This window comes from Phyllobates terribilis, unplaced genomic scaffold (genome assembly GCF_046119375.1).
Source record: "Phyllobates terribilis strain yellow unplaced genomic scaffold, ASM4611937v1 Scaffold_11__3_contigs__length_659146591, whole genome shotgun sequence".
In the NCBI taxonomy this organism is placed as follows: domain Eukaryota; kingdom Metazoa; phylum Chordata; class Amphibia; order Anura; family Dendrobatidae; genus Phyllobates; species Phyllobates terribilis.
The window spans coordinates 507,578,405-507,603,296 of record NW_027362771.1 but is presented as its reverse complement, the minus strand read 5'-3'; the positions used below and the strand labels follow the sequence as shown (position 1 = coordinate 507,603,296).

At 44.1% G+C, this 24,892-nt stretch overlaps 1 protein-coding gene across 1 annotated transcript; it reads left to right on the top strand.

Moving 5' to 3' along the window:
* Positions 1-24,403, top strand: TIA1 (TIA1 cytotoxic granule associated RNA binding protein). Its single transcript, XM_073653592.1, has 13 exons — positions 1-266; positions 11,277-11,373; positions 13,483-13,581; positions 13,675-13,729; positions 14,063-14,095; positions 16,434-16,521; positions 17,396-17,471; positions 17,786-17,894; positions 18,185-18,280; positions 18,358-18,442; positions 19,358-19,481; positions 21,695-21,840; positions 24,153-24,403. Exons 1-13 carry the CDS (start codon positions 16-18, stop codon positions 24,277-24,279), a joined length of 1,386 nt encoding a protein of 461 aa, XP_073509693.1. The 5' UTR covers positions 1-15; the 3' UTR covers positions 24,280-24,403.
* The last annotated feature ends 489 nt before the right edge of the window (positions 24,404-24,892 follow it).

Below are 24,892 nucleotides of genomic sequence, written 5' to 3'. Positions count from 1 at the left end.
GTCCTTGCTCCGCGCATGCGCCGCTCTCCTCCGCCGCCATCTTGTGGTGACGGTTTCTCTTGCATTGTTCCAGGCCGGGGCGGTGAGAGGCAGTGGAGAGCGGCTACACAAAGCGGCAGACAACGGCGTCCGGTGTCCTTTATTGCCGCCGACATTCATCGGTCCAGCTCGGACTTAACCCACAAGGTTTACTTTCCCGCCGGGTCCCTTAGAGCAGAGGGGGACCCGGAGCCTGGAGCCATGGAGGACGAGATGCCCAGGACCCTGTGAGTTACTCAGGCCTCAGCGCCACTTTTACCCGATGTGACCTGGGCCCGAATGCGCTGTCCTGGCCACTGACAACGGCTGCGGGGGCGCATGTAGATAGAACATATGTGATAGAGAGCCACCAATAGGATCGCCGCTTTCATTGTGTGACCGGTGTGCGGAGGATGTTAGTTAGGCCGTGATTGGCTGTTGTGCAGAGCATATGTGATATAAAGCGACCAATTGGATTGCTGCTTTCATTGTGTGACCGGTGTGCGGAGGATGTAAGTTAGGCCGTGATTGGCTGTTGTGCAGAGCATATGTGACATAAAGCGACCAATAGTATCGCTGCTTTCATTGTGTGGCCGGTATGCGAAGGATAGAAGCTGAGTCGTGATTGGCTGTTGTGCAGAGCATATGTGATATAAAACGACCAATTAGAACGCCGCTTTCATTGTGTAACCCATGTGTAGAGGATGTAAGCTAGGCCGTGATTGGCTGTTGTGCAGAGCATATGTGATATAAAGCGACCAATTGGATCGCCGCTTTCATTGTGTAACCTGTGTGTAGAGGATGTAAGCTAGGCCGTGATTGGGTGTTGTGGCTGATGCTCCAGGCTTCGTCTGTTAGATGCTGTAGCGCTCACAGGAGGATGTGGTCAGGACGTCCTGTCCGTGGCATCAGATCACACGTTACCTAGAAGGAAAGGGCCATGGTCGCCTTATACCTTGTATTTTTCATGTAATAGTAGTGCTGACACCTCACCGATGGGCGCTGTACCCACAGATCAAACACTGATGGCGGAGAGGATGGAAATCCCCGTGTGTTTCATTGTTCCATCCTCTGTTCACTGTTTTCTGTGATTTCCCCTTGTAAATCTACACGTGTGTCATCCATCTTCCTCCTGTTATCCCTCCTGTGATTCTCATAGTCTGTCCACACATTTTTTTTTTCTTATCAAATTGTTCCCACACAGTGACAGCAAGTTTAAAGGGTAACTTCACTATGAAATATTTTTGGGTTAGCAGAGTGCAGATCAGGCTCAGTAGAAAGTCGTTGGCCGCTCTCGCACCCGTGTGTTCAAGTACGGACGGCGATGTACAGATTGCGGGGTCTGAGTCCGACCTCACTAGCTTCAAAGATGGCTACTGAGGTCAAGTGAGGAGCCCCAGCGTCCGTACTAAGATGTGTAAAACTGCTCTTAGGCTATGTTCACACTGAATTTTTGGGTCTGTTTTTTCTTCAGCAATTGTGTGGAAACGCTTTCTATTCATTTATGTGAAAAATCCTTTTTGTGGTTCATGAACTTTTTTTTTTCTCTTTTTCATGAGGTTTAGAGAAACTTCTGTGAAATGCCTCCTGATGGAATCTGCTTCAAAGTAGGCACGGAGCGGTCAGAAGGCTGCAGGAAACAAAATACTTCAAATCTGCTTAAATAGGTATTCATATCTCCAAGATCCTGACCCAAAATGTAGTAGGTGTAGTAATATTAGCAGATACCTCCAATTAGAAATGTAGTATAGTTCTTCTGATTCACTTTGTCGCTTACGCCATGTGCAGGGCAGTGCAGTAGCTTTGCTCATATAGTGACAGCTCTCAGTGGTCATAACCATAGATACCTAAGCTACTGCAGTGCCCTGCACATAGGGTAAGCCACATAGCGAATCTTAAAAACTACCACGTTTCTAACTGGAGGTATCTGCTAATATTATTATCATTACATCTATTACAGGTTGGGAATAGGATCTTGGAGATGGGAATACCTCTTTGAAGGGCTTGTCCACACTTAGGTCAACCCCTTCTTGATAAGTGTTTGGCGTCGATAAAATAATAAAAAAAAAAGCTTATTCTCTCCTCCCGTGCCTGTGCCGTTCCTGCGGTGTCAGCACTTGTGATCCCAGGGCTCTCGTCCAGTTGTTGTGACACATGAGCTCTGGCTCCCAAACAACCGAACGGGAGCCCTGGGAACATGAGTGCCGACACCACTGGAATGGCGCCAGTACGGGAGGGGAGTATAAGCTTTATTATTTTATTGGGGCCAAACCTGGGGTATGAGAAGGAGTTGTTCAAGTAGTGGACAACTTCTTTAAAGAAGGTGTCCACTACTTGAACAACCCCTGTTCATCCCCCTCGCTTGACCCCCATAAAATAATAAACCTTATGCTCCCTTGCCGTTCCCGCAGTGTCGGCACTCGCTCTTCCCGGGGCTCCCGTGCTGTTGTTGTGACCCTGGCGCCCAATCAGCGCTGGCGTCACTGACCTCGCCTCCTGTCGAATTGACCATGAAGAGGAAGTCAGAGATTAGCTGCAGCCAGACTTCCTCTTCATGTTCTATTTGCCCGAAGGCGAGGACAGTGACACCAGCGCTGATTGGCTGCTGGTGTCACAACAGCAGCACTGAAGCCCCGGGACCGCGAGAGCTGACACCGCGTGAACGGCGCCAGCACGGGAGGTGAGTATAAGCTTTTTTTTATTTTATCAGGACAAAACATTTTGGACAACCCCTTTTATGGAAAAGAAAAACTTGTCCAAAAATGTCCCAAATAAGAAGCCTCTACTGAAGCAGTTTCCACTTGAAATTCTCATGGTTATAGAACACTTGAAAAAAAACCAAACTGTAAACATGGCCCAAGAGGCCACATACATCTCTGGCTCGCTGAAGGATAAGCTGAGTGTTTCCTACCCTTGGTGTCGGTGAATATTGGGGTTCCCTGATCTTGGACCTTCATCAATTAACAGGGCAGGAGGGGCTACTACATATCACACAATATTTCAGTTTAGTTACTCTCCAAACATTCTTACGTTGCAGTTTGTTGTGCTGTCAGAATGGAGAAAATGAGATTCTCTTCTGCCCCTGCTGGGCCACCATCATGCCAGGAAGTGCCTGGAGTTTTGCCCATTACACCCTCCCCCTCTGGTCTTGAATGACAGCTTGGCATCCTCCTGTATCTTCCAGGTATACAGAGCCCGGTTGCAGGGGAACCCCAGAGCTCTCAATCCAGACCAGAGGGGAAGGGCTTCATGGGCAAGTCTCAGGACGCTTCTCAGCTGAAGCACCGCCTAGCGGACCCTTGTCAGAATGGAATAAAACAGAATTTCCTACAGTAATAGGAGAGTGAAACATGGGGACTCCTTCTCCAGCAGCATTAACGCAAAGTATTTCTAAGGTTATATACAGATGTTGTTTCTGGGCAAAAACTTGTGTTTTTTTATGCCTACAAAATGCAACTCATTGGGCCGATTTCTCATTTCCAGTCACTTTTTTTTTTCTTCTCTTGTGGTAGTCAAAAATGTGTTTTGCACCAAATTAATCAAAATTGCTCATGCAGTGCAAGAATTTTGCCAAAAAAATGTGCTTTGTTAACCTGTGTTGCAAAATTTTAACCTAAAAAGTTGCATGTTCCTCTAAATTGAGGTAAAGTTTGCAACAAAGTTTCAGAAGTACATAAACTCACTCCTGGATGGGGTGGGGGAGACTGGAGTGCATTTGTGCCTAATTTTGTGACTTTTCAAAAAGTCGCAATAGATGAATCTGCTAAAAACCCTAAACCCCTCCCACAGAGGCGACCTAAAATACAACGGAAATGAGCACACTAAAAAGTGACTTTAAAAAAGGCGAAAAATGAAACGATGAGTATGGCGTAAAAAGAAAAAAAGGCGCAAAACACTAAAGATGACGTAAAACAGGTGCAAATTCATTAATGAATCAGGCCTTTAGTAGGAAAACCACATTGTTGTCCCTATTCTGCCAGGAAACTGGCAAATAGTAGCAAACTGATTAACCCCATATTAAGGGTTGTGCCAAGTTTGAAAGTTATCCCCAATCCTCAGGATATGGAATAAATTCCCAATCGCTTGGGGTCCCACTTCTTCCAATCCAATCTGGGCGGCATGGTGGCGCAGTGGTTATCACTGCAGCCTTGCAGCGCTGGGGTCCTGGGTTTAAATCCCACCAAGAACAACATCTGCAAGGAGTTTGTATGTTCTCCCCGTGTTTGCGTGGGTTTCCTCCGGGTTCTCCGGTTTCCTCCCACACTCCAAAGACATACTGATAGGAAATTTAGATTGTGAGCCCCGATGGGGACAGCGACGATAATGTATGTAAAGCGCTGCGGAATATGTTAGCGCTATATAAAAATAAAGATTATTATTATTAAACCCTTAGATTACCGTCGGACCTGGGGTGAGTATATTGGTTGCTAAATGATTAAAGAATGTCTGTTTAGTTAACTCTTTACTTCCAGGTTTAGTAATGAGGGTGTCTGGTTCATACCTCTTCATCACTAAACCAAGGATTTGGTGTCAGTGACAACTAATCCCATTCAAATATGAAGTGTCATTTCTGGGGCAGCTGAGGGCTGCTGCTTTTAGCCTAGGAAGGGGCCATTAGGCCAGCATGTTACCTAGCTAGTAATAACAGCTCACAGCCCCCACGATCACCAACCAGCAGCACTTTGGACGCAGCGTATTTTCGCTGCGTCCAAAACACTGCGATCTAATACTGCACTTGTTTTGTCCGTACATGCAGATCCACTGCATGTAATGGCGTTGCAATCGGACGAAATCTGCAGCGGACACTAGCGTCTCTGCTACAGAAATTGACATGCTGTGGGTAAGTTTAAGCAGCGTCAAAAACAAGTACAGTGGGCATGGGTTTTCTTTATAAATGAATTAAATGAAAAAGGTGTGGGCTCCCATGTCATTTTCATAACCAGTAGAGGGAAAGCCGACCTCTGGGGGCTAATATTACTAGCTAGGGAAGGAGCCATAAGCCAAAGATGTTCCCTGGCTATTAATAACAGTTCACAGCTGTTTGCTTAGCGTTTACTGGCTAGATTACTGGGGGACCCCAGAGAAAAATCTAACCAGCAAAGGGTAAACAGACAGCTGTGAGCTGATATTAATAGCCAGGAAAGGAGCAATGGATACTGGCCCCCTCCGAAGCTAAGAATATCAGCCCTAAGCGGCCCTAGAAATGGTGCATCCGTAAGATGCGCCAATTCTGGCATTTAGCCTCGCACCTCCCACTTGCCCTGGTGCGGTGGCGTAATAGGGTTGGGGTTGATGTCAGCCTTGTATTGGCAGCTGACATGAAGCCCAGGTTAGTAATGAAGAGGCGTCAATAAGACACCCCATAGTAGAGGTTTTGAAATAAACACACTGCTTGAAAAAAATCTTTGTTTAGTAATGAGGGTGTTTGGTTGACACCTCTTCGTCACTAAACAAATGGCTTGGTGTCAGCGACACTTAATCCCGTAAACCCTAATTGCATTAGCATTAATTCCCATTCATGTTATTTCTGGGGCAGCTGAGAGTTGCTATTTTTAGCCTAGGAAGGGCCCATTAGGCCACCATGTTCCCTGGCAGTTTTGTTAGCCCCTACATCCCCACAATCAACAACTAACAGCGCTTTGGACTCAGCATATTTTGTCAGTGTTCTAATGCCACACTTATTTTGTGAATACATGCGATCCACCGCATATAATGATATTTCAATCGGTCAAAATCTGCAGCGGAGACTAGAGTCTCCGCTACAGAATTTGACATGCTACGGGTGAGTTTGGGTATGTGCCCATGATCAGGAAATGCTGGGTGTTTATGCAGTGGCCAGATGTTACAGCATAGTGGATGGGATTTCTAGAAATCCCATGTCCACTATGCGTGCATCAGAGGCTGCAAATCACTCACAGACACTGACATGTGGCGTGTCTTTCAGGACCGCAGCATGTGAAATTCACTTGTGGAGTCGCTAGTCTCCGCAACAGAAATTTGACCACTAGAATGTATTGAATGCGATAAATCCGCATTCATGTGGATTTATCTGCATTCAGTAGAACACAGTAAAAATATGCTGTCCAAAAGTGCTGCTACTTCTGGATCGTGGGTACATAGCCTAAAATTTAAAAAAATGGCATGGGCTTTCGCGTCCTTTTCATAACCAGTAGAGGGAAAGCCGACCACTGGGAGCTGATATTAGTAGCCAGGGAAGGGGCCATTAGCCAAAAATGTTCCCTGGCTATTAATAACAGCTCACAGCTGTTTGCTTAGCCTTTACTGGCTAGATTACAGGGGGACCCCAGAGAAAAATCTAACCAGCAAAGGCTAGGCAGACAGCTGTGAGCTGATATTAATAGCCAGGGAAGGGTCCATGGATACTAGCCCCCTCCGAGGCTAATAATATCAATCCTCCGCGGCCTCAGAACTGGCCCATCCATAAGATGCGCCAAATCTGGCGCTTAGCCTCCCCACTTTCCCACTTGCCCTGGTGTGGTGGCAAATGGGGTAATAGGGTTGGGGTCCATGTCAGCCTTGTATTGGCAGCTGACATGAAGCCCAGGTTAGTAATGAAGGATTCCGCCATTACTAACCCCGTAGTAAGGTTTTTGAAGTTTTTAAAATAAAGGCACTGCCAGAATAAAGTCTTTTATTTTAAATAAAAGTCCACACGGTTTTAATCTTTTATTTACAAATAAAAAACACTGTATACTCACCTAAATCCCAATCCTTGATGCCCTAGTCTCCTGTAAGAAACCAAAAATAAAAAATAAACAATATCCCTCACCTGTCCGCCGTGATGACGTAATCCACAGTGTCCCACGACAATCCAGGTCACTTCAGCACTACAGCAGTCACATCAGCAATCCCTGATGTCACTGTTGTAGAACACAGCACTGTATACACTGACAGGAGTGTAATCAATCCGGTCAGTGTATAACGCTGTGGTGCAGGACTGAGGTCACTGGAGTTCAATTAGCTGAGAGCGCCGGTGACCTCACTTACTGCCTCATGTTGTGTGGGAAAATTCTCACACAGCACTGATGCCGTAAGTGAGGTTACCGGAGCTCTCAGCTGATCTTCAGCTGTTTGAACTCCAGTGACCTCAGTGCGGCAACTCAGCGCTATACACTGCTGGGAGCGATCACGCTCCCGTCAGTGTATTTTTGGGTGATCAGATCGCCGTGGGACACTTGGGGTACAGGTGAGAATGTGTTTTTTTATATATATACTTTTTTTCCCCACACAGTGCACAGATGCCGGCTGAGGAGACATCTCTCTTCAGCCGCGCCTGATCCTGCTATTGTCAGTGGGAGCGGCCGTCGGATTATGGGAGGAGTAGTCTTCCACGGGCAATTCTTTGTGCGTTTTTGACTATTGACATGAATTGAGTCAGTCAAATCCGCAAATATTTTTAGACTTTTTTTATATTTATTTTTTTTATGCCGATTTGACTGACTCAATTCAAGTCTATGGGTGAAAAACGCTGCAGAAATGCGCAAAGAATTGACATGCTGCAGATTTAAACGCAATGACTATCCTGTCAGGAAACTTCAGGATTGTCATTGCATTATCTGGCACACGGATTACCTAGCGGAAAACGCACATTGTGCACATACCCGTAGGACTATAAGGCTGTGTGCCCACGATGCGTTTTTTAAGCGTTTCCGCAGCGGCAAAAACGCATGGTAGAAGGTCTGCCATGTCCCCCAATGATAATCCTGTGTGCTGTATACGTGCTGCGGAATTTTACGCTGCGGATTATCATTGCGGAAAAAAACGCAGCACTACCAATTATTTTGCGGAAGCGCTGCGTTTTCGCCGCCATTGACTCGCATTAGAACGCATGTAATCCACATCACTGTATATGTAGATGCGCATTCCACTCGTTCCAATGTGCGGATGGTACCCAGGTCTAGAGGAGAGGAGACTCTCCTCCGGACCTGGGTACCATAGAAACTGTAAAAAAAAGAATAAAATAAAAAATGTTATACCTACCTTCTGATGGCCCGCGGTGCGCTCGTCCTCTCATGCCGGCAGATCGCGATGGAATGAAGGACCTGCGCTGATGTCATAGTCATATGACGGGTCACGCGATGCTGACGTCGGCAGGTCCTTCAGTGTACCACGAGCTGCCGGCAAGGGAGAACGGAGGGAAGCAAGACACCGGGGGCCATCAGAAGGTAAGTATAGATTTATTTTTTACCATTCTTTCGGTCACACTATATAAATCCATGCCGGTTGCATGGATTTATATAGTGTGACCAAGTTGTCAAGCACTTTCCAAGTGATGCTAAAATCGCTTGGAAAGCGCTTGTCAACCCGCATGCGGAAATGCATGTGAAGAACGCTTCACATTAGCATGTCCCTGGCAGGAAAAACGCATGTACAATCCGCATGCACAATCCGCATGCACAATCCGCATGCACAATCCGCATGCGTTTTTTCTGCCAGGGAGATGCAGAAACGCTCAGGAAAAATTCGGAGCATTTCTGCATTGTGGGCACATAGCCTTAGGACTATAAGGCTAAGTTCACACGTGGTGTTTTTTTCTGCAGAAAATAAACTGTTTTTTACGTTACCAGCAAAAGCTCTGAGATTTTAGAAATATGCACACACATGATGTCTTCTGACTGAATTTGGGCACTGCAGCGTTTCTGTAAATCTGCAGCAGGTCAAGACTTTCAGAGGGTTTTTTCACCCATAGAAAAAAATGAGATAGTGTAAAAACATCATAACCTTTGTGCTCCATTTTTGCAGTGTTTTGGTGAATAAAGCTACCGTAACTTTATGAACATGTACTGTAGACAAATCAGACATGTAATCTGCCTACTGTGTTTTATTACCTGCTTTTTTACTACCAAGAGTGAAGGTTTTGGCTGATAGAAGAAAACACAGAAACGCCAAGTGTGAACATAGCCTTAGTGTTTTTCTACTGCAAAAACCTAACTGTTGGCCGGAAAGATGCTGCGTTTTTACGTTTGTTTCCCCATTCATGGGTAAAAAAACACAGCAGAAATGCTAAGAACTGACATTCTGCATTTATGAAGGGAAAAAAAAAATCTTTAAAAGTTCAAATCTGCAAGGAGCAAATAAGCAGCATGTGCCTAAGACTTCGGAAATCTCATTCACTTTTCTGGTACTATAAGGCTGTGTTCACACTTTGCGTTTGTTTTGTTTTTGCTGCTTTTTTATGCAGTTTTTCAGCTGTGTTTTACAGTACCAGCAAAGTCTATGAAATTTCGGAAATCTAATGCACACACCTTTTTTTCACAATGCATTTTTGGCTCATTTCTGCTCTGATAAAAAAAATGCACAACGCACCAAAAACGCACTGTGTGCACATAGCCAGAGTTTTCAGCAGTTTCCTTGCCATCAGAGGTAGGATTACAATGACTGGTAGCACTGTTGTACAAAGCTGATATCACAGCAGCCAACAATCACAGTAGGCGATGTCACTGCTCCCCACCTTCCACAATGAGATTTGCACACGCTCATTAGAAGCTTCAATACAAAAGACCGGATCAGAGTCCGTCCATTGCTGGTAACATAAGTTTGGATTTCCTGTAACAGGAAGTTAGTCTAAAATGGTCTCCGCGGTCAGTGTGAAATTTGCAAGATTTATATTTTCCATGTTTTAATCCAGATTGTGATATGGAAACTAAAAACATTGCCATAATTAGAAAAAAAATGTAAAGGGGGGCCGTTCACCAGGTCAAAAGTGGGCAGTCTGTGCTCTTATTTTATTCCCAGTGTTCTGAGAATTCTGATTTTTTTTTTCTTTTTCAAATCCACCAACCTGTTCTAGGAGCAGAGCAGCTGAAGACCCAATAATGTGCACTAGAGCGCCCCCGCTGTGGCCCCGCTAATGTGCACTAGGGCGCCCCGCTGTGGCCCCGCTAATGTGCACTAGGGCGCCCCGCTGTGGCCCCGCTAATGTGCACTAGGGCGCCCCGCTGTGGCCCCGCTAATGTGCACTAGGGCGCCCCGCTGTGGCCCCGATAATGTGCACTAGGGCGCCCCGCTGTGGCCACTAGTCAGATGACGGAGCTGTAGTTCCACTCCACAACCAACCCCTTTTGGTTGCCAGTGGCACCGAGAATAGCTGATCGGTGGGGGTCGGGGGTCGCACCACCATACATCTGATATAGATAACCTATCCTAAGGAGAGGTCATCAATATAAAATGCCAGATGACCCCCTTAAATAATAGGCACTGTAACTTTCCGTTTACACTTTCCCTTTAATCTTTTTGTTTTGCACGTTGTTCATCGCCGCAGTTATGGTACATCATGTTGGGGTATGGTATTTTAAAGGGAACTGGTCATGTAAAAAAAACACTTAACCTGCAGATATGGGGTTAATCTGCAGGTAATGGCGTTCTGAAGCTGCCCAGCATCTGCTCGAGATCCCCACTGCCTGGAGGAAATTAACTTTATTCCTCCTGACAGCCTTGGGCTTTCAGTCATAGGGGTGCGGCCAGCATGGCTTCAGTCACCGCTCAGTACATAGTGAGCGGTGGCTGTGATGGAGCTCCCGGCCCTGACTGACAGCCGGCTCAGCAGTGCATCAGTGCAGAGCTGGCTGTCTGTCAGTGCTGGGGCATGGTCACAGCCACCACCACATTATGCACTGAGGGGTGACTGAGGCCGCATCAGCTGTACCCCTCTGAGTGAAGCCCCGAGGTTGCCAGGGGGAATAAAGTTCATCTCCTCCTGGCAGTGGGGCTCTCAGTGCTGGGCAGTTTCAGAACGCTATTACCTGCAGATTAACCCCATATCTGCAGGCTTATAGCGTTTTTTTTTACATGACTGGTTCCCTTTAACAATACTTCTTGATCTTGTAAAGGGATTTTCTTTCAGCATGATATTTTGTGCTTTATGCTGTCATACTATGGGATTATATTGTCTGATCGTGCATATCTAATGTGTTTTAGATCCATCTGTGATGGAAACAGTAACGGTGTCGATGTTTTGAGTTTTATAAAGACCAACACACATGATAGTAATAATTTCTGGTTAGCCAATCACACTTTTATTGCACACAAAGTAAATATGATGTATACTGTCCCAGCCCTGAGAATATTACGTGTCCTGAGCAACCCTATATCCCAGCTCTGCGGGGTGCGGCCCGGCCTCCACCGGTCTGAGCATTGTATGCTTATGTACAGGGATTTCAGCCTCTGTATTATTACATGACTGCTCGTTGTATGGTTTGTTGTTCTTTGTGGGTAATTTTCCTTTTTTTCTATTCTAGCTACGTGGGGAACCTGTCTAGGGATGTTACCGAGGCTCTGATTCTTCAAGTGTTCAGCCAGATTGGTCAGTGCAAAAGCTGCAAGATGATTATGGATGTGAGTAGATGAGCGTACAGGACACGCTGTTTACACCAGAATATCTCCTCAAGAATAATCATTTCTCAGGAACCTGCTTAAAGCAAGAGTGATAATACAGTGTTTGTCTATTGGGCAATGGAGTTTACATTGACTGATTGCAACACACGCTGGAGACATGAAGTGCAGTAAATGTTTCCTGCTATTCCACCATAGAGATCCCTCACATGCTGCTCCAGTAGTGCTGGCTTTGATTAGAGCAGCAAAAAGATATAAAAGTGGATTTACCAGCATCATAATTGGGCTAAATTTTGAAAACAAGCAACTTTACTGTTTACTAATCCGGTGTTCTCAAAAACATAAGGATTTATTATTTTATTGTTCACTGCTCGTTGCCTTGGTTACCGGCCACCTCTGCTGTTCATCAGAGGTTGCGTGTTTCCTAGGCAAGGAGCACAGTGCTAATGAGCTCTTTTCTGTTGTAAGTCCTTCTCTGGGTCCAGCCGGCTTCACTGCTCCCCTAATAATAATATTTTTTTATTTATATAGCGCCAACATATTCAGCAGCACTTTACAATTAAGTACAGACATTAAAAACAATACAATGCAACATATAGCATCTGAGAGCAAGGCTCAAGCATGCGCTGGCCTGAGCTGTCAGTCATTCAGGAGCGACTCTCACGTGGCAAGCAGGAGGCTGGGGATAGGTGCACGCCTGAAGACAAGTTGAGAACAAAGCAATAACGTTTTTTGTAGTAAAAGCAAACTGAGAGTAGATACCGAAGCTAAGGGCAGGGGACCAGCAGTGTATGGACAGTGGCTCCCTCTGTGGATCCACGTACAGCAGATTACATGGGTATCAACGTGCACAACTCGTCCAGGGGAAAACACATGACCAAAAAGTCTCACTCCCCAACATTGGTTTTTGGGCCAAATTGACATTTTGTTTTCTTTATTTTAAGTGAGTTCATTATTTGCCACGTTTTTCAGTGACGCTCCGCGCTGTGAGCTCTAAGATTAGTGGCCACATACAGTCGCTCTCATAGTACTCCTATAGCGAGCCTCCGCTCTGGGTTACTGATCAAGGAGCCCTCTGTACTCCGCGGGGAGCTCTCCACACAGTCCTGATCGTTTCCTGTTCACCATCTGAAAAGGATCATGTCTTACACTTCGAGCCTCCAGAAAATTGGGGGCATACGAGGTTGGGGACCGTTGTTAATCTTGATACAGTTATATTTACTAGTATAGTTGTCGTGCTGGATCTTACACTGATGCTGGAAGTTTATGGTAGGCTCTCCTTACAGAATCAGTCAAGAACTTAGACATTGACGACCAATTCCACAAAAAGCAAAGCCGCAATAATAATTAAAATTCCCACAAGATTCAAGAAAAAAACACCGCAAAAAAGGAGCAGTATTTACCTGCTCAGTTCTTCAGACCTAATGCACTACCAGGGTGCAGCAAACCCATGTAACAAAGATGGCAGCTATACAGGCGTAAAATCCTGATGAGACAATCACTCACAACATACCATTTAATGGAGGGGGTGATTTGCTTAGTATTAGAATTGCACACAAAGTGGCTTGTATAGTGCACTGTTCACACCTGGGTATTGCACCGTATCCAGCTTACAGCCTATTAGTTACGCCAATACTATTAGTACCGGACGGCCCGCCTAATCTATCTAAGTGCACCCCATGATAATAGACACCCTAGTTTACAATGCCAGCACTGATGGGCTTGGCTGCACTCTGGAATAAAAAAGTGCTAAAATGTATATAATAATATATGAGGTATTGGTCGATATTTTGGCCATCTTTGTTATATGGGTATGGTGCATTACGTCTGAAGAGCAGTTAAATACTACAGCTTCTTTTTTAATGACGACCAATTCCTTTCACTTCAATGGCGACTGAACTGTCGGCCTGAAAATGCCCACTACTTAGTATAGGGCCCCGCGCCGTGTACAAGCAGCCACCGCAGTAGCTGTGATGCTGGGGTCCGTCCCCCCACAGCTGATATTCATGACAGCTAAGTCCTGGTGAGCCCCTTTAATCGTGCACTATGCCGCTGTGTGAACCCTGTAGTTTTCTATGGTTTCTGCTTCTAACTTTTTTCATTATTCTATAGACTGCTGGTAACGACCCTTACTGTTTTGTGGAGTTCTTTGAACACCGCCATGCTGCTGCATCTCTAGCTGCTATGAACGGCCGCAAAATAATGGGCAAGGTACACTCATATCTATAATATTTCTGCCATGTCTGCTACAGATGAGTTATTTTCTGATGATCCATATTTTCTGTCTTCATCTCATTCCCATAGGAAGTCAAGGTCAACTGGGCAACCACTCCTAGCAGCCAGAAGAAAGACTCAAACAGTAAGTTCCCCTCCGCCTCTTCTACCTGGCGTACATTATTAACGTAACAAGTAAAAGTAACTATCGAAGAACTGTCATTTATTAGATCAAAACTTTGATAATGATTAGATCAGCGTTTCTCAACCCACGCATTGTAGTACTGTATCTAGGAGAAGTCCTGGGTCGTCTTTCCTAGCTTCATTAACATGCATTGAAAGAAAAAAAAAAAAGACAGGAACAGAATGGAGGCATTTGGTAGAAAACAAGAGGGTTGAGAAACGCTGCCGTAGATGACTTGTTTTGCCGTGTTTGTGCTATAATATATTTAAGAACAAATCTAATCTTTGTCATCAGGTAGTTCCGTTGTCAGCACACTGCGTTCTCAAGGTAATTGTGTCTTCTTACAGATAAAAATTCAGTCTTTTTCGGGTGACCAGCAAAAGTCAGGCTCTTCCTTTACTCTCCTCTCTTCTGCCATCACCCACCCGAGCTGCTTACTTTCTTTTCAGTTACTTTGGCAGCAGCGGGATCATAGAGTAAACCCAGCAAGTCCTGCAACCCTAGTTTACCTCCTATAGTGCCATATTACAGCGCAGCTCTGGAGCGTCTATTGACAGGGCAGGTGTTAACGTGCACCTCTAACCTATTGAGGCTATGGGGTGCTGTAAGGAGCCAGGAGGCGCAATTCCAAATTAATAAAAAAAGCCTGTCCTTGAAGCAGAAGGTATTTTCATGCTGATTCTAAACTTCATAATTATATTTTGGGCAATATTGATTATCTGCGGTGTATGAGCTTTCATTCCCCACAAAGGCTGTCAGTAAAAAGCGGATTTCACGTTACCGCAAGACACAGGGGAAAGATGATCATGTCCTGGGGGTTTGCCTAAAATTAAGCGCTGCCTTTGGAGCAATTTCGATGTATTAAGGAGATACGGTAAATGACTTATTACAAAGTTCTCTTAATCCCAGGACGCTGTACATACCTCAGTTACTATGTAGGAAAAATTAGCTTAAAGGGCATTTAACACCTTTAATTAAGCACTGCCAATAACTTATTCCTAGCTAAACCTTTGAAAATGTGTGTAATGTAGCGTAAGTGTGTTATTATAGTCACCAATCACTGGTTTCCAGCGCTGTTCCTCCTCCTCTTTTATTCTGACTTGCGGTTCACAGAACGAGGAGTCGTTGTAAAAGTGACTTCTGACTCGCACATAGATCACAGTGAAGCCGGCCAGACAGAATAGAAGTGGACCGGGGAAAACTGTGATTGATGAGTATATAACACACTTATACTACATTACATACACATTTACACTGGTTTAGTTAAGAAAAAAAAGTATTGGGAGTGCTACTTTAAAGGGAATTTCACCAGGTTTTTGCTACCTCATCTGTGAGCAGCATAATGTAGGATAAGGGATCCTGATTCCAGCAATGTATCACTTAGTATCACAACTGCTGCACCCAGTACACTATCAGAGTTCTTAGATATACAGTGCAGCAGAGCTGAGAAAGCTAACCCTGCCCATCTGTATATACATAGTCTATTGACAGCTGCTTATCACAGGAGGGGGCGGAGTTGGACAGCTTGGCACTAGTCACAGCAACGGTAATGACCTAGTGATAAAACCTTCACTGTAAGTAAACAGCACACCGCCTGATAAGTGACACATCCTTGAATTCAGTGTTTTAACCCCTACTTCATGTTGTCCTCAGATTACATAGTAAAAACCCGCTGACAGATTCCCCTTAAATGTTATATTTATTGGGTAGATCATAAAAACTTAGCAATGTTTTTATGTACTTGATCAGCTATGACCTAGGGGGTAACACCCAGCATTCCCAGAGCAGTCTCTCACCTCCGGCCACTTGTAAGAGATGTATGGAGCAGAAGACCACAGCTCTCTCACTGTTCAGTGGCCGCTGCCACGTTCTGCAGATCAGCTCGTTTTAAAGAGAATCGGAACCGATCTGCGGCCACTAAACTGTGACAGGGAGGTGATCTTGCCCTCCATACACTGTTTCAGTGGCTGGATGTATGGCATCTGTACATGGGGGGGGGGGGGGGGTGCCAAGTCTAACCCCTACACTACGAGTTTTGTAAAGTGCTTTCCCTTTATCAGACCAGTGAGCTGCTGGTTAGTAGCCTTGGGAAGATCTAACAGGCAGTAAACCACCCCATCTCTTTGGCTGTGGCAATCCTCAGCATCTGACTTGTCAGCACTGTAGATGGTAATGCTCAGCTGCCGAGAGAATGGTGAGAGTAGTAATCTGCCACCATGGTCATTCCTTCTGCTCCGAGGTGCAGCCATCATAACATTGGCCTCCTTCATTACGGCACTTGCAGCACTTTTACTTTTGACATGGCTTTTAGTCTACCAACCCTTGCCCTATAATCCATGACCCTTCATCCTCCTGCAGAGCTCTATAGCAGAGCATGGCTCTGCCACTGCGTAGCACAGGCCTGTACTTCTGGTCCTTTCTAGCCTTTCCCTCTCCTATCTCTTATAACCACTTGTATTGGGGCTATGGTTAGTAAGATGTGATAGCACTGGTATCTGGTTTGGGGCTAATCTCTTTATTTTTGCCGGTTTTCCTGCTGTCACATTGTAGTGTTACTGCAGCTAATGAGCGATCAGCTGAATAGATTGTGTCATTTGTCAGACTTGTAAATGTGAAATTGTTGTTTTCCCCTTTCACCCTGTTCCCATCTCCTTCTCCCAACAAGATCATTTCCATGTTTTTGTTGGTGATTTGAGCCCCGAGATAACCACCGATGACATAAAAGCTGCCTTTGGACCTTTTGGGAGAATATCGTAAGTAAAAAAACCAAAACCCCAATCCAGCCTCTTCCGCCTTTACTGTGTAACCTGCATCTCCTCTAGCTTACATACTGCGTTCTCCGAACCTCTCTTACAAATAATCTTCACTATTGCATTTTTTTCTTTTCTTACTGTTAACTGGCTTTTAATATTTAATTTCTCAAAATTTACAGCTGGCCACAGACCAAAAAGGGGGTTAACGCATTGACCTGAGAATTCAGTTAACAGGCCACGTATGCCCTTTTTTTTAATTCCTATTTTTTTTACATACATATATATATATATATATATCATTTTTCCTATTTTCCGTTTTATTATTTCCATTGAGTAATTTTAGAATGTGTTTGCGATGACCAGGATGAAAATTGCATGGTTTAACTTTTTCACAGCTTGGGGTGGTCTGCAGAGCACCATTGTTGCAGGTCTCTTCTGCACTGAAAGAGTTAAAATAGAAGTCATGTGACTCCGGAGGTGTACAAGCTAGGCTTAGGATAAAAGAGCCGATTTTCAGCCGCTTGCTTGAGCCCATGCTTGATGTGGAAGTAGCCATGTTGTGAGTGGGAGCAGCTGTAGTGTGTGTCCGTGTGTCCTTAGACCTGGTTGATTTGCATGTACACCTGATTACGTGTCATTGATCCCCCTCCTCTTGCTTTAGTTAGAAGCTTTTAGTCTCAGCTTCCACAGAGAATTAAGAGGACCGCTTTACGATTTTTCATTTGCCGACACTTCCTTCTTTGGCTACGTTATAAAAGATGGAAGAGTAATTTCGGGGGCACTGTGTGGTCTGTTGTGATTTTGCTTCCCTTTATCTCTATATGTTTCTCTAGTCTTGATTTCCTCATTAAACAAAAGGTGTTTTTTATTTCAGAGATGCGCGGGTGGTAAAGGACATGACAACAGGAAAATCTAAAGGCTACGGCTTTGTGTCCTTCTTCAATAAATGGGTACGTTTTCATTTTTCTCATTTGTATCCAGTTGTCTTGCCATGAGCTGTAAAGACTAGGGATGAGCGGACCCATGAAAGTTCTGGTACTCTACCTTTATTCCCAAGTTCGGTTTGGCTACCAGAACTGTACCAAAATTCCATTGAAAAGAATGGGAACCTGAGCTTGTGCGCCCCCCTGCCTCTCTGCGCCCCCCTGCCTCTCTGCGCCCCCCTGCCTCTCCCACAACTCCTAACATTGCAGAAGACTTTCGGGTTCACTCATCTATAGCAAAGACAAAGACATTACCTCCCCGTTTTCCATTTTGTCCACAGGATGCAGAAAACGCCATTGCACAAATGGGAGGGCAATGGCTTGGAGGTCGACAGATAAGAACTAACTGGGCCACAAGAAAACCACCAGCTCCAAAGAGCACCTACGAATGTAAGTGTATGTGACGGTCCCCATGTTGCACAGGACGTGGATGTTTCCAGGTGTAAAATCTCAGGCCTATTACAGTACCAGCATTGTGGAGCTGGTCTGAAACGGAGCACAACTAGTCTGGTTTGCTTTTTGTAGTCTGGTCAGATCTTTAAATTGTACTTTCTGGGTCATTTCAGAGATTAATACGCCAGGCTGTGATCCATGCTGCCTGTGGTTTGGGCAGCATGAATCACCTGACAGATTCCCTTTAATTCTGTACAAAAAAAACAAACTTCCTGCTTCCCTTTCAGCCAATACTAAACAGTTGTCCTATGAAGAAGTGGTGAACCAGTCCAGCCCAAGCAACTGCACCGTGTACTGTGGAGGGGTCACATCCGGGTTATCAGGTAGGCGCCATATATTTATTCCTGATTTATGTGGTCTGTGTAAGGTTCATGCATCTAACCTTATGTCCCTATCCTAGAACAACTCATGCGTCAGACCTTCTCTCCTTTCGGCCAAATAATGGAAGTCCGTGTCTTCCCAGATAAAGGGTACTCGTTTGTACGGTAAGTTAAGACCATTATTTTTAAGCTGAAATTAAAGCAAAACTTTACATTTACTTATAAGTTCAGTTGCTGTTTCTTGCCGCTTGCCATAGCAGGATACAAAAGTTATTATTGGAAATTTGGGAAGTCTGTTAATATTTTGATGGCTTATTGGCAAAAAAAACCCTTTTCATTCTGAATTTGACTGGTAAGATGAGGTATACTCTGTCCACGTCTTAAATGGTGGTGTTAATCTACACACACAATCACATGGGAATATCCGTTTATCCTACATAGGTATAATCTACAAACTGTTGCGACCTGGGGTGCTTTCACTGGTCGTGTCGGGGTATATGTCTGAACCCCCCCCTCAAAATGGGATCCAGGCGTATGCGCCGACAGTGCCATAGACTGTAATGGTGCCGGCAGAGCGAACATGCCCTCTGATGTGCATAATTTTCGGGAGTGTAAAATAATGCACGGCAGAGTGCACGTTCGCTCTGCCGGCACCATTACAGTCTATATGGTGGAGCCAACAGACAAACCCCCAGTAATGTAATAATGTCTGCCTAGTTGAAGAATAGACCATCAATTTTAAAATGGCCTTCAAAGTGGTAATCTGCTGCTGCTTATTAACACATGACCAGGGCCGATGACTTCAGGTCTGCAGATATCTGCTGGCGCACCCCTGTCCTACGCATCAGAGTGGGACAAGGGCGCAATGCCCACTGCTCGCCCACAAAGGCCGGCAAATGTCTATGTGAGGGCACCAGCCCCGCTCACCACCTGATGTGTGGCCAATCTACCCCTTTAATCTTCTTCAAAGCCCAACACAAGTAAAAAAAAAAAAAAAATCCTAGGTTGTGTTTTTTTTTGCTTTTGTCATGCTGGTCACACTGAATACTGGGTGTAATGAAGCAAATCTTGTGTTTATAGGTTTAATGCTCATGAAAGTGCAGCCCATGCTATAGTGAGTGTGAATGGGACCACCATTGAAGGTCACGTGGTAAAATGTTACTGGGGCAAAGAGACACCCGACATGCTGAATACTGTGCAACAGGTAAGATTTTGTCAGTTCAGGCCGCATTAAGAGTTATGTGACAGCCGTATACAAATAACAAATGGCACAGTACCATATACAGACATACACTACGCACTGATGGGTGAACACCTATTTGGACCCGGTCACGGTACGACAGATGTAAAAACGTTGATCCTGAAATGTAAATCTAGGAATGACAGTGAGAGTAAGACCGGAGTATGGATAAGACCACCTCACTGACCCCCGGGCCTGCTCCCGTACTATGGCCTGTAAGGCAAGTTCACATGTCCAGTAATCATCCGTTAGAACGGAACCAGCAGCAGTGCTATCTTGGCAGGAAAAAAAAAGGTCTCAGACACAACTTTTTTTTGTCCGGCTAAAAAACTGATTGAAATTGGATCCATTTTTTTAATATTGAAGTCTATGGATCAGTTTCAGATGATTACAGGAAATGGGAACTGTCAAGTACCCATCCATTCTACAGTCATCAGGTCCGGTAAGCAAAAACCAGGTCTGCTACAAATGGAAGAAAACAGATGGCTATTTAGTGGATCCATTTTCCATACACTTCAGTGTTAAAAAAAAAACCCTGATCCAGTTGAAATCAGTTGTTTTAGCTGGACAAAAAGTTGTCTGCACAAATTTTGCCCATAGATTGCTGCTGGATCCCATCTAACTGATGGTGACTGGACCTGTGAACGTAGCCTTACATGGGCACTGTCCCGTAGTCACATGGGCACTTCTGGCATCTCCCCAATCTACCATTCATCTGTAAGATCAACCTCAGTTTTAGTGCTTTGACATTTTCTAAATGTCTCCGGTTAGCCAATAGATAGCACACCTATCATTCATTTGTCATTTTTTGATAGAGTATTAAAGAGGCCCTCCTGACAAATTTTATTCCTTTAAAGGGAACCTGTCACCAGTTTTTTTTCATGTCTTAACTAAGACTAGCATCATAATCAGCGCCTGTGCTGTATTCCATAAAGTTGTATATAACCCCCTTCCCCTCCTTCCCTGTATACTCCCCTAAAAACCTTTTGAAATTCTCCCGCGCTCTATGTAAACCCTGCCGGTCCAGTCCGATAGGCGTCCTTGCTGAGGTGTCTATCCCTCCTCCCGGCTGCTGATCTCGATCCTCCTGCTCTGATTGTCATGGAGGACGCCTCCTGCGTTATCCACATAGCTCGCTCCTTTTGCATTTTTTACCCACTCCTGGTTTTGGCTTACAAATACTGAATGTGGCCTTAGTCTGTCAGCACATTTGACCTATCTAAACTATTAATATGGGCATACAGGTTATAGACTGCTGAGGAGAGTGATGCCTGTGTGCCTCATGTCAGATGTTGTTGTGGATAAATCCTCTTTTATAACTTTATATAAATGACGTCTTCCAGGCTCTGGGGAGGATGATGCCTGGAAGATAACTCTGCCTCCAGGGATTATTATACATGACCAGTGTGATATGTAATGGTTACTCTCTGCTCTCCTGATCTCACTGCAGAGCTGTGTGTGATTATACCTGACACATCTGCCGGTTCCTCTCAGCCTCCAGCTCACAGGCAGAAAGGGCTACAATACAGCAGAGCTGTGAGAGCTGCAGCAAATGTGTTTGCAAGAAGACAAATTTAATTTCTTCTGTTCAGTGTTAGTTACTTGTCTCACACTGGTAGCTCTCCTTTTATATCTAATAAGATCTGGAGGCAGATTTTCATGGACATCAGTGTCCGGCCCATAGATCTTAACCGCTCATTTACATATAAGAAAAATGTGGATTTCTCTGGAATAAGACATCAGATCACAGATATCAAGGTACCATTTTATTCAGCTTCCTATGCATTTTATGCCCATATAAATGACTTAGGAGGGTTGATCCTACTGACAGATTCCCTTTAATCGGATTTTCTTGGATGACAGATTATCCACATTTCTAGACCATCAAGTCTTAGGCCACGTTGGCATGTTTAGTATTTGGTCAGTTTTTACCTCAGTATTTGTAAGCGAAAATCAGGAGCGGAACAATCAGAGGAAAAGTATAATAGAAACACATCATCACTTCGGTATTACACCCACTCCTGGTTTTGGCTTAAAAATACTGATGTAAAATACTGACCAAATAATGATAGTGTGCACGTGCCTTTTATATTAATTTACTGTGTTCCGCATTACTCATGTGTGTTTTTTTTTTTTGTTTGTTTTTTTTTTAACGGTCTTTTATTTTGTTTCCCCAGCAAAGCCAAATTAGCTTTCCTCCTCCCTATGGACAGTGGGGGCAGTGGTATGGAGGTACCCAGCAAATAGGCCAGTATATGCCCAATGGTTGGCAGGTGCCTGCTTATGGAGTCTATGGCCAAGCGTGGAATCAGCAGGGATTTAGGTAAGTGATGGTGTAATAGGTACTGTAAAGGGCTGCTGTGCATTTACTCTGCCCTGCAGGGATATCCAGCTCCATGCGGCCAGCACTCAGCCAACTAAGGCTATATGCACATGGCGTCTTCTTCAGGCAGATTCCTCCTGGAATCCACTTGAATGAGAGCTGCTAAAGTGCCCCATAACATGAACAATAATACACAGCAACTTCAAAATGACATTTCTGTGCACATGGTTCATCTTATGTCATGTTCAGAAACCCTGAAGGCGTTATAAGAACTGACCTATCCATACAAGCTGAAGACACCCGCTTTTTATACCTGTAGAAAATGTAGAGTTAAAGACACTGTAAAAAATCTGAAAATACACCGGGGAATCAGCTTAAGAAAAATGACCGCCTTTAAGATGCCGTATGCACAAACCCTTAGTCATGTAGGGGACAAATCTGCCCATTTCAGCTGATTTTTAGTTATGTTCAGACTTGGGCTATGTATATATATTTGCATATATAGAAATAATTAAAGTTCTATGCATCTCAAATAAAGGTTTAAAGTGGGTGTTTTCTACTGTTTTCAAAAGGTTTATTGAAGTTTTTTTTAAAAGGGATATTACTATCCAATAATGTAGTGGTCTTTTGCTATATATATGAGCGGCAGCAACACTGCTTTTACAGGCTGCTTCTCCTTAATATGGGGTTCTACTGATGAACAGAGCACTGCTGTACTGGTTAAACATTTGGTTATAACGTGTTTCTTCAGAAGCTCACCATGCCCTAGTCAGAAGGTGTTCACTGGGGCGTGTACTTCTTCATCCTGTATGCTGCTAACCGATCATAAGCAGGCAGCAACACAGCAAAAAAAAACAAAAAAAAAACACTTTTCCCACAATAGATTAGGTGTCTCAGTATGAGATGTAATGATACAGCCCTGATCTCCTGGTCTAACCTCCTGCATGAATATAAAGTGCACTAGTAGCACTGCCTGTCTGGAATGTCATCATCACACTTCTGTCTAAGGGAAAACTTGTAATCGCTGGAATGGCATTGTAATGCTAAGGGAGACTTGTAATCGCTTTACAGTGAGAACACCACAACCTACTCCTGTGTGAGATTTAATGACGCCCGACTCTCCTCTCACTGCAGCACTGCAGAGCGATTACAAGATGCTGTGAGAGCAACTGACATAAGCGTGACTCGTCTTTAGTCAGGCAGTGTGGAGGAAGATAAACCTACAAGAAGCAAAATGAACAAAAACCCTGCTGTAAGTAAATAAATAAGTAAGCAAGTGCATTTAAATAAAATAGGGTTTTTAGTAGCACTGCTTTTGATCAAAAATGGTATATAAGCTGTCCCTCCATCGACAAGGTGAACGCGTTCGGGACGGTCCTACACTGTCTAATATTTAAAAACCTTACCATGTGTCAAAGTTGAGGAAGATGCAGTACAGCAGAGCTGACAATGCTATGAGAGAAAGAGCTGATATAAGGGTTTGTAATCTGGCACAGCTAAACTCAGCTGTGCTGTCCCTTTACTTAAAGGATCCCTATTTGAAAGGTATGAGACATATTGTGCTGTTATCTTACAGCACTTTCTAATCATGGCAGAGGTTAGACCAAGAGATCAGAGTTGTATCATTACATCAGGGCTGTGGAGTCGGTAAGCCAAACCTCCGACTCCACAATTTCCATGACTCCGACTCCCTCATACATGGCTCATGTTTTAAGTGCTAAATTTACTGTAGCACAGATTCATCTCCGCTAAAAGTCTAGACCCTTAGATCAGGAATAGGACAGACATTTATAGGACATTTCATAACGTTCCCAAATTCTTATGAAAATATATTCCCCACAAATTGCATTGAATTACTGTACCCAATTTATTATATATTGTCTGAGTCGGTCCATTTTATACCGACTGCAACTCCACCAAAATGGGCTTGACTCCACAGCCCTGCATTACATCTCTCACACTGAGAAACCGAAGCTATTGTGGGGGCGTGTTCTTTCTCTAGTGTGTTGCTGCCTACTTATGATTGGTCTGCGTCATACAGGGAGAAGAAGTACACGCCCACACAGTAAAAACTCTCTAACACCCACTTGGACTAAACAAAGGTTAACTCATTGTGTGCATTGGACCTCATATTAAAAAACCTCATCATTTTTATCAATCGCAACCAAACAGATAAATTCCTTTCTGCATTCATAATCTGGGTTTTGTAGGCAAATCAAACACCTTCTTGTTTTATACATGAGGTTTTACTACGAAGGTGAGTATGTCTTCTAACCTTACACTTTATATAATACCTCTTTTCTTGTTTGTAGTCAAACACCGTCATCCGCAACAGCATGGATGGGACCAAATTATGGCGTGCAACCTACCCCCGGGCAGAATGGGACCTTGATCACAAACCAAACAGGCTATCGTATGGCTGGATACCAAACGCAATGAGAGGAAGGACTTCATACGCACCCGGCGGCCCGCTGCGGGCCCAGTTGTTTACTTTGATACCATTCTGTAATCATGTCAGTGCAGATGTCAGAAACAGAATATTTATTAAAACAACAGAAAGTAACATTTTTTTAATCATGACATTATCATCCACCCGATAACAACACAAACTACAAAAAAAAAAAATACTAGAGATGCTGGATGTTTGCCAATTTTTGCCTTCCTTTTTTCATTATTTTAATTTTTTTTTTTATATGTAACTGTTACTTAACCCGGTCTCTCTTGAGGAGAACAGCCAAGCCTTGCTAGCCTACACCTTTTGGCGATTAAAAGGGGTTAAGATCCTTTTGAAATAATAATAATAATAAAAAAAAAAAAAAAATACAATGCAGGGATCACTGCCATTTTGGGCAGCAAATTGCACAAAGTCTATTTTCTTTTTTCTTTCACTGAAGTAGTGTGCAGTTTTAGCGTGCATTCCTAGAATGATTTGAGATGTATTATAAATCTAACTGTACAAAATTTGTGACGCTGTGTTTGTGAAGGTTACATTTCTTCCTTTTTTTTTTTTTTTGTCCTTAAGATGAAGCCTTCGAAAAAATTTGCTTTCATA

Coding starts and splice junctions, on each gene's coding strand:
- TIA1 (XM_073653592.1), top strand. CDS start 16: ATGCGCCGCTCTCCTCCGCCGCCATCTTGTGGTGACGGTTTCTCTTGC. Junction 13,582..13,674: donor GCCGCAAAATAATGGGCAAG/GTACACTCATAT, acceptor TCATTCCCATAG/GAAGTCAAGGTCAACTGGGC. Junction 17,895..18,184: donor TCCAAAGAGCACCTACGAAT/GTAAGTGTATGT, acceptor CTTCCCTTTCAG/CCAATACTAAACAGTTGTCC.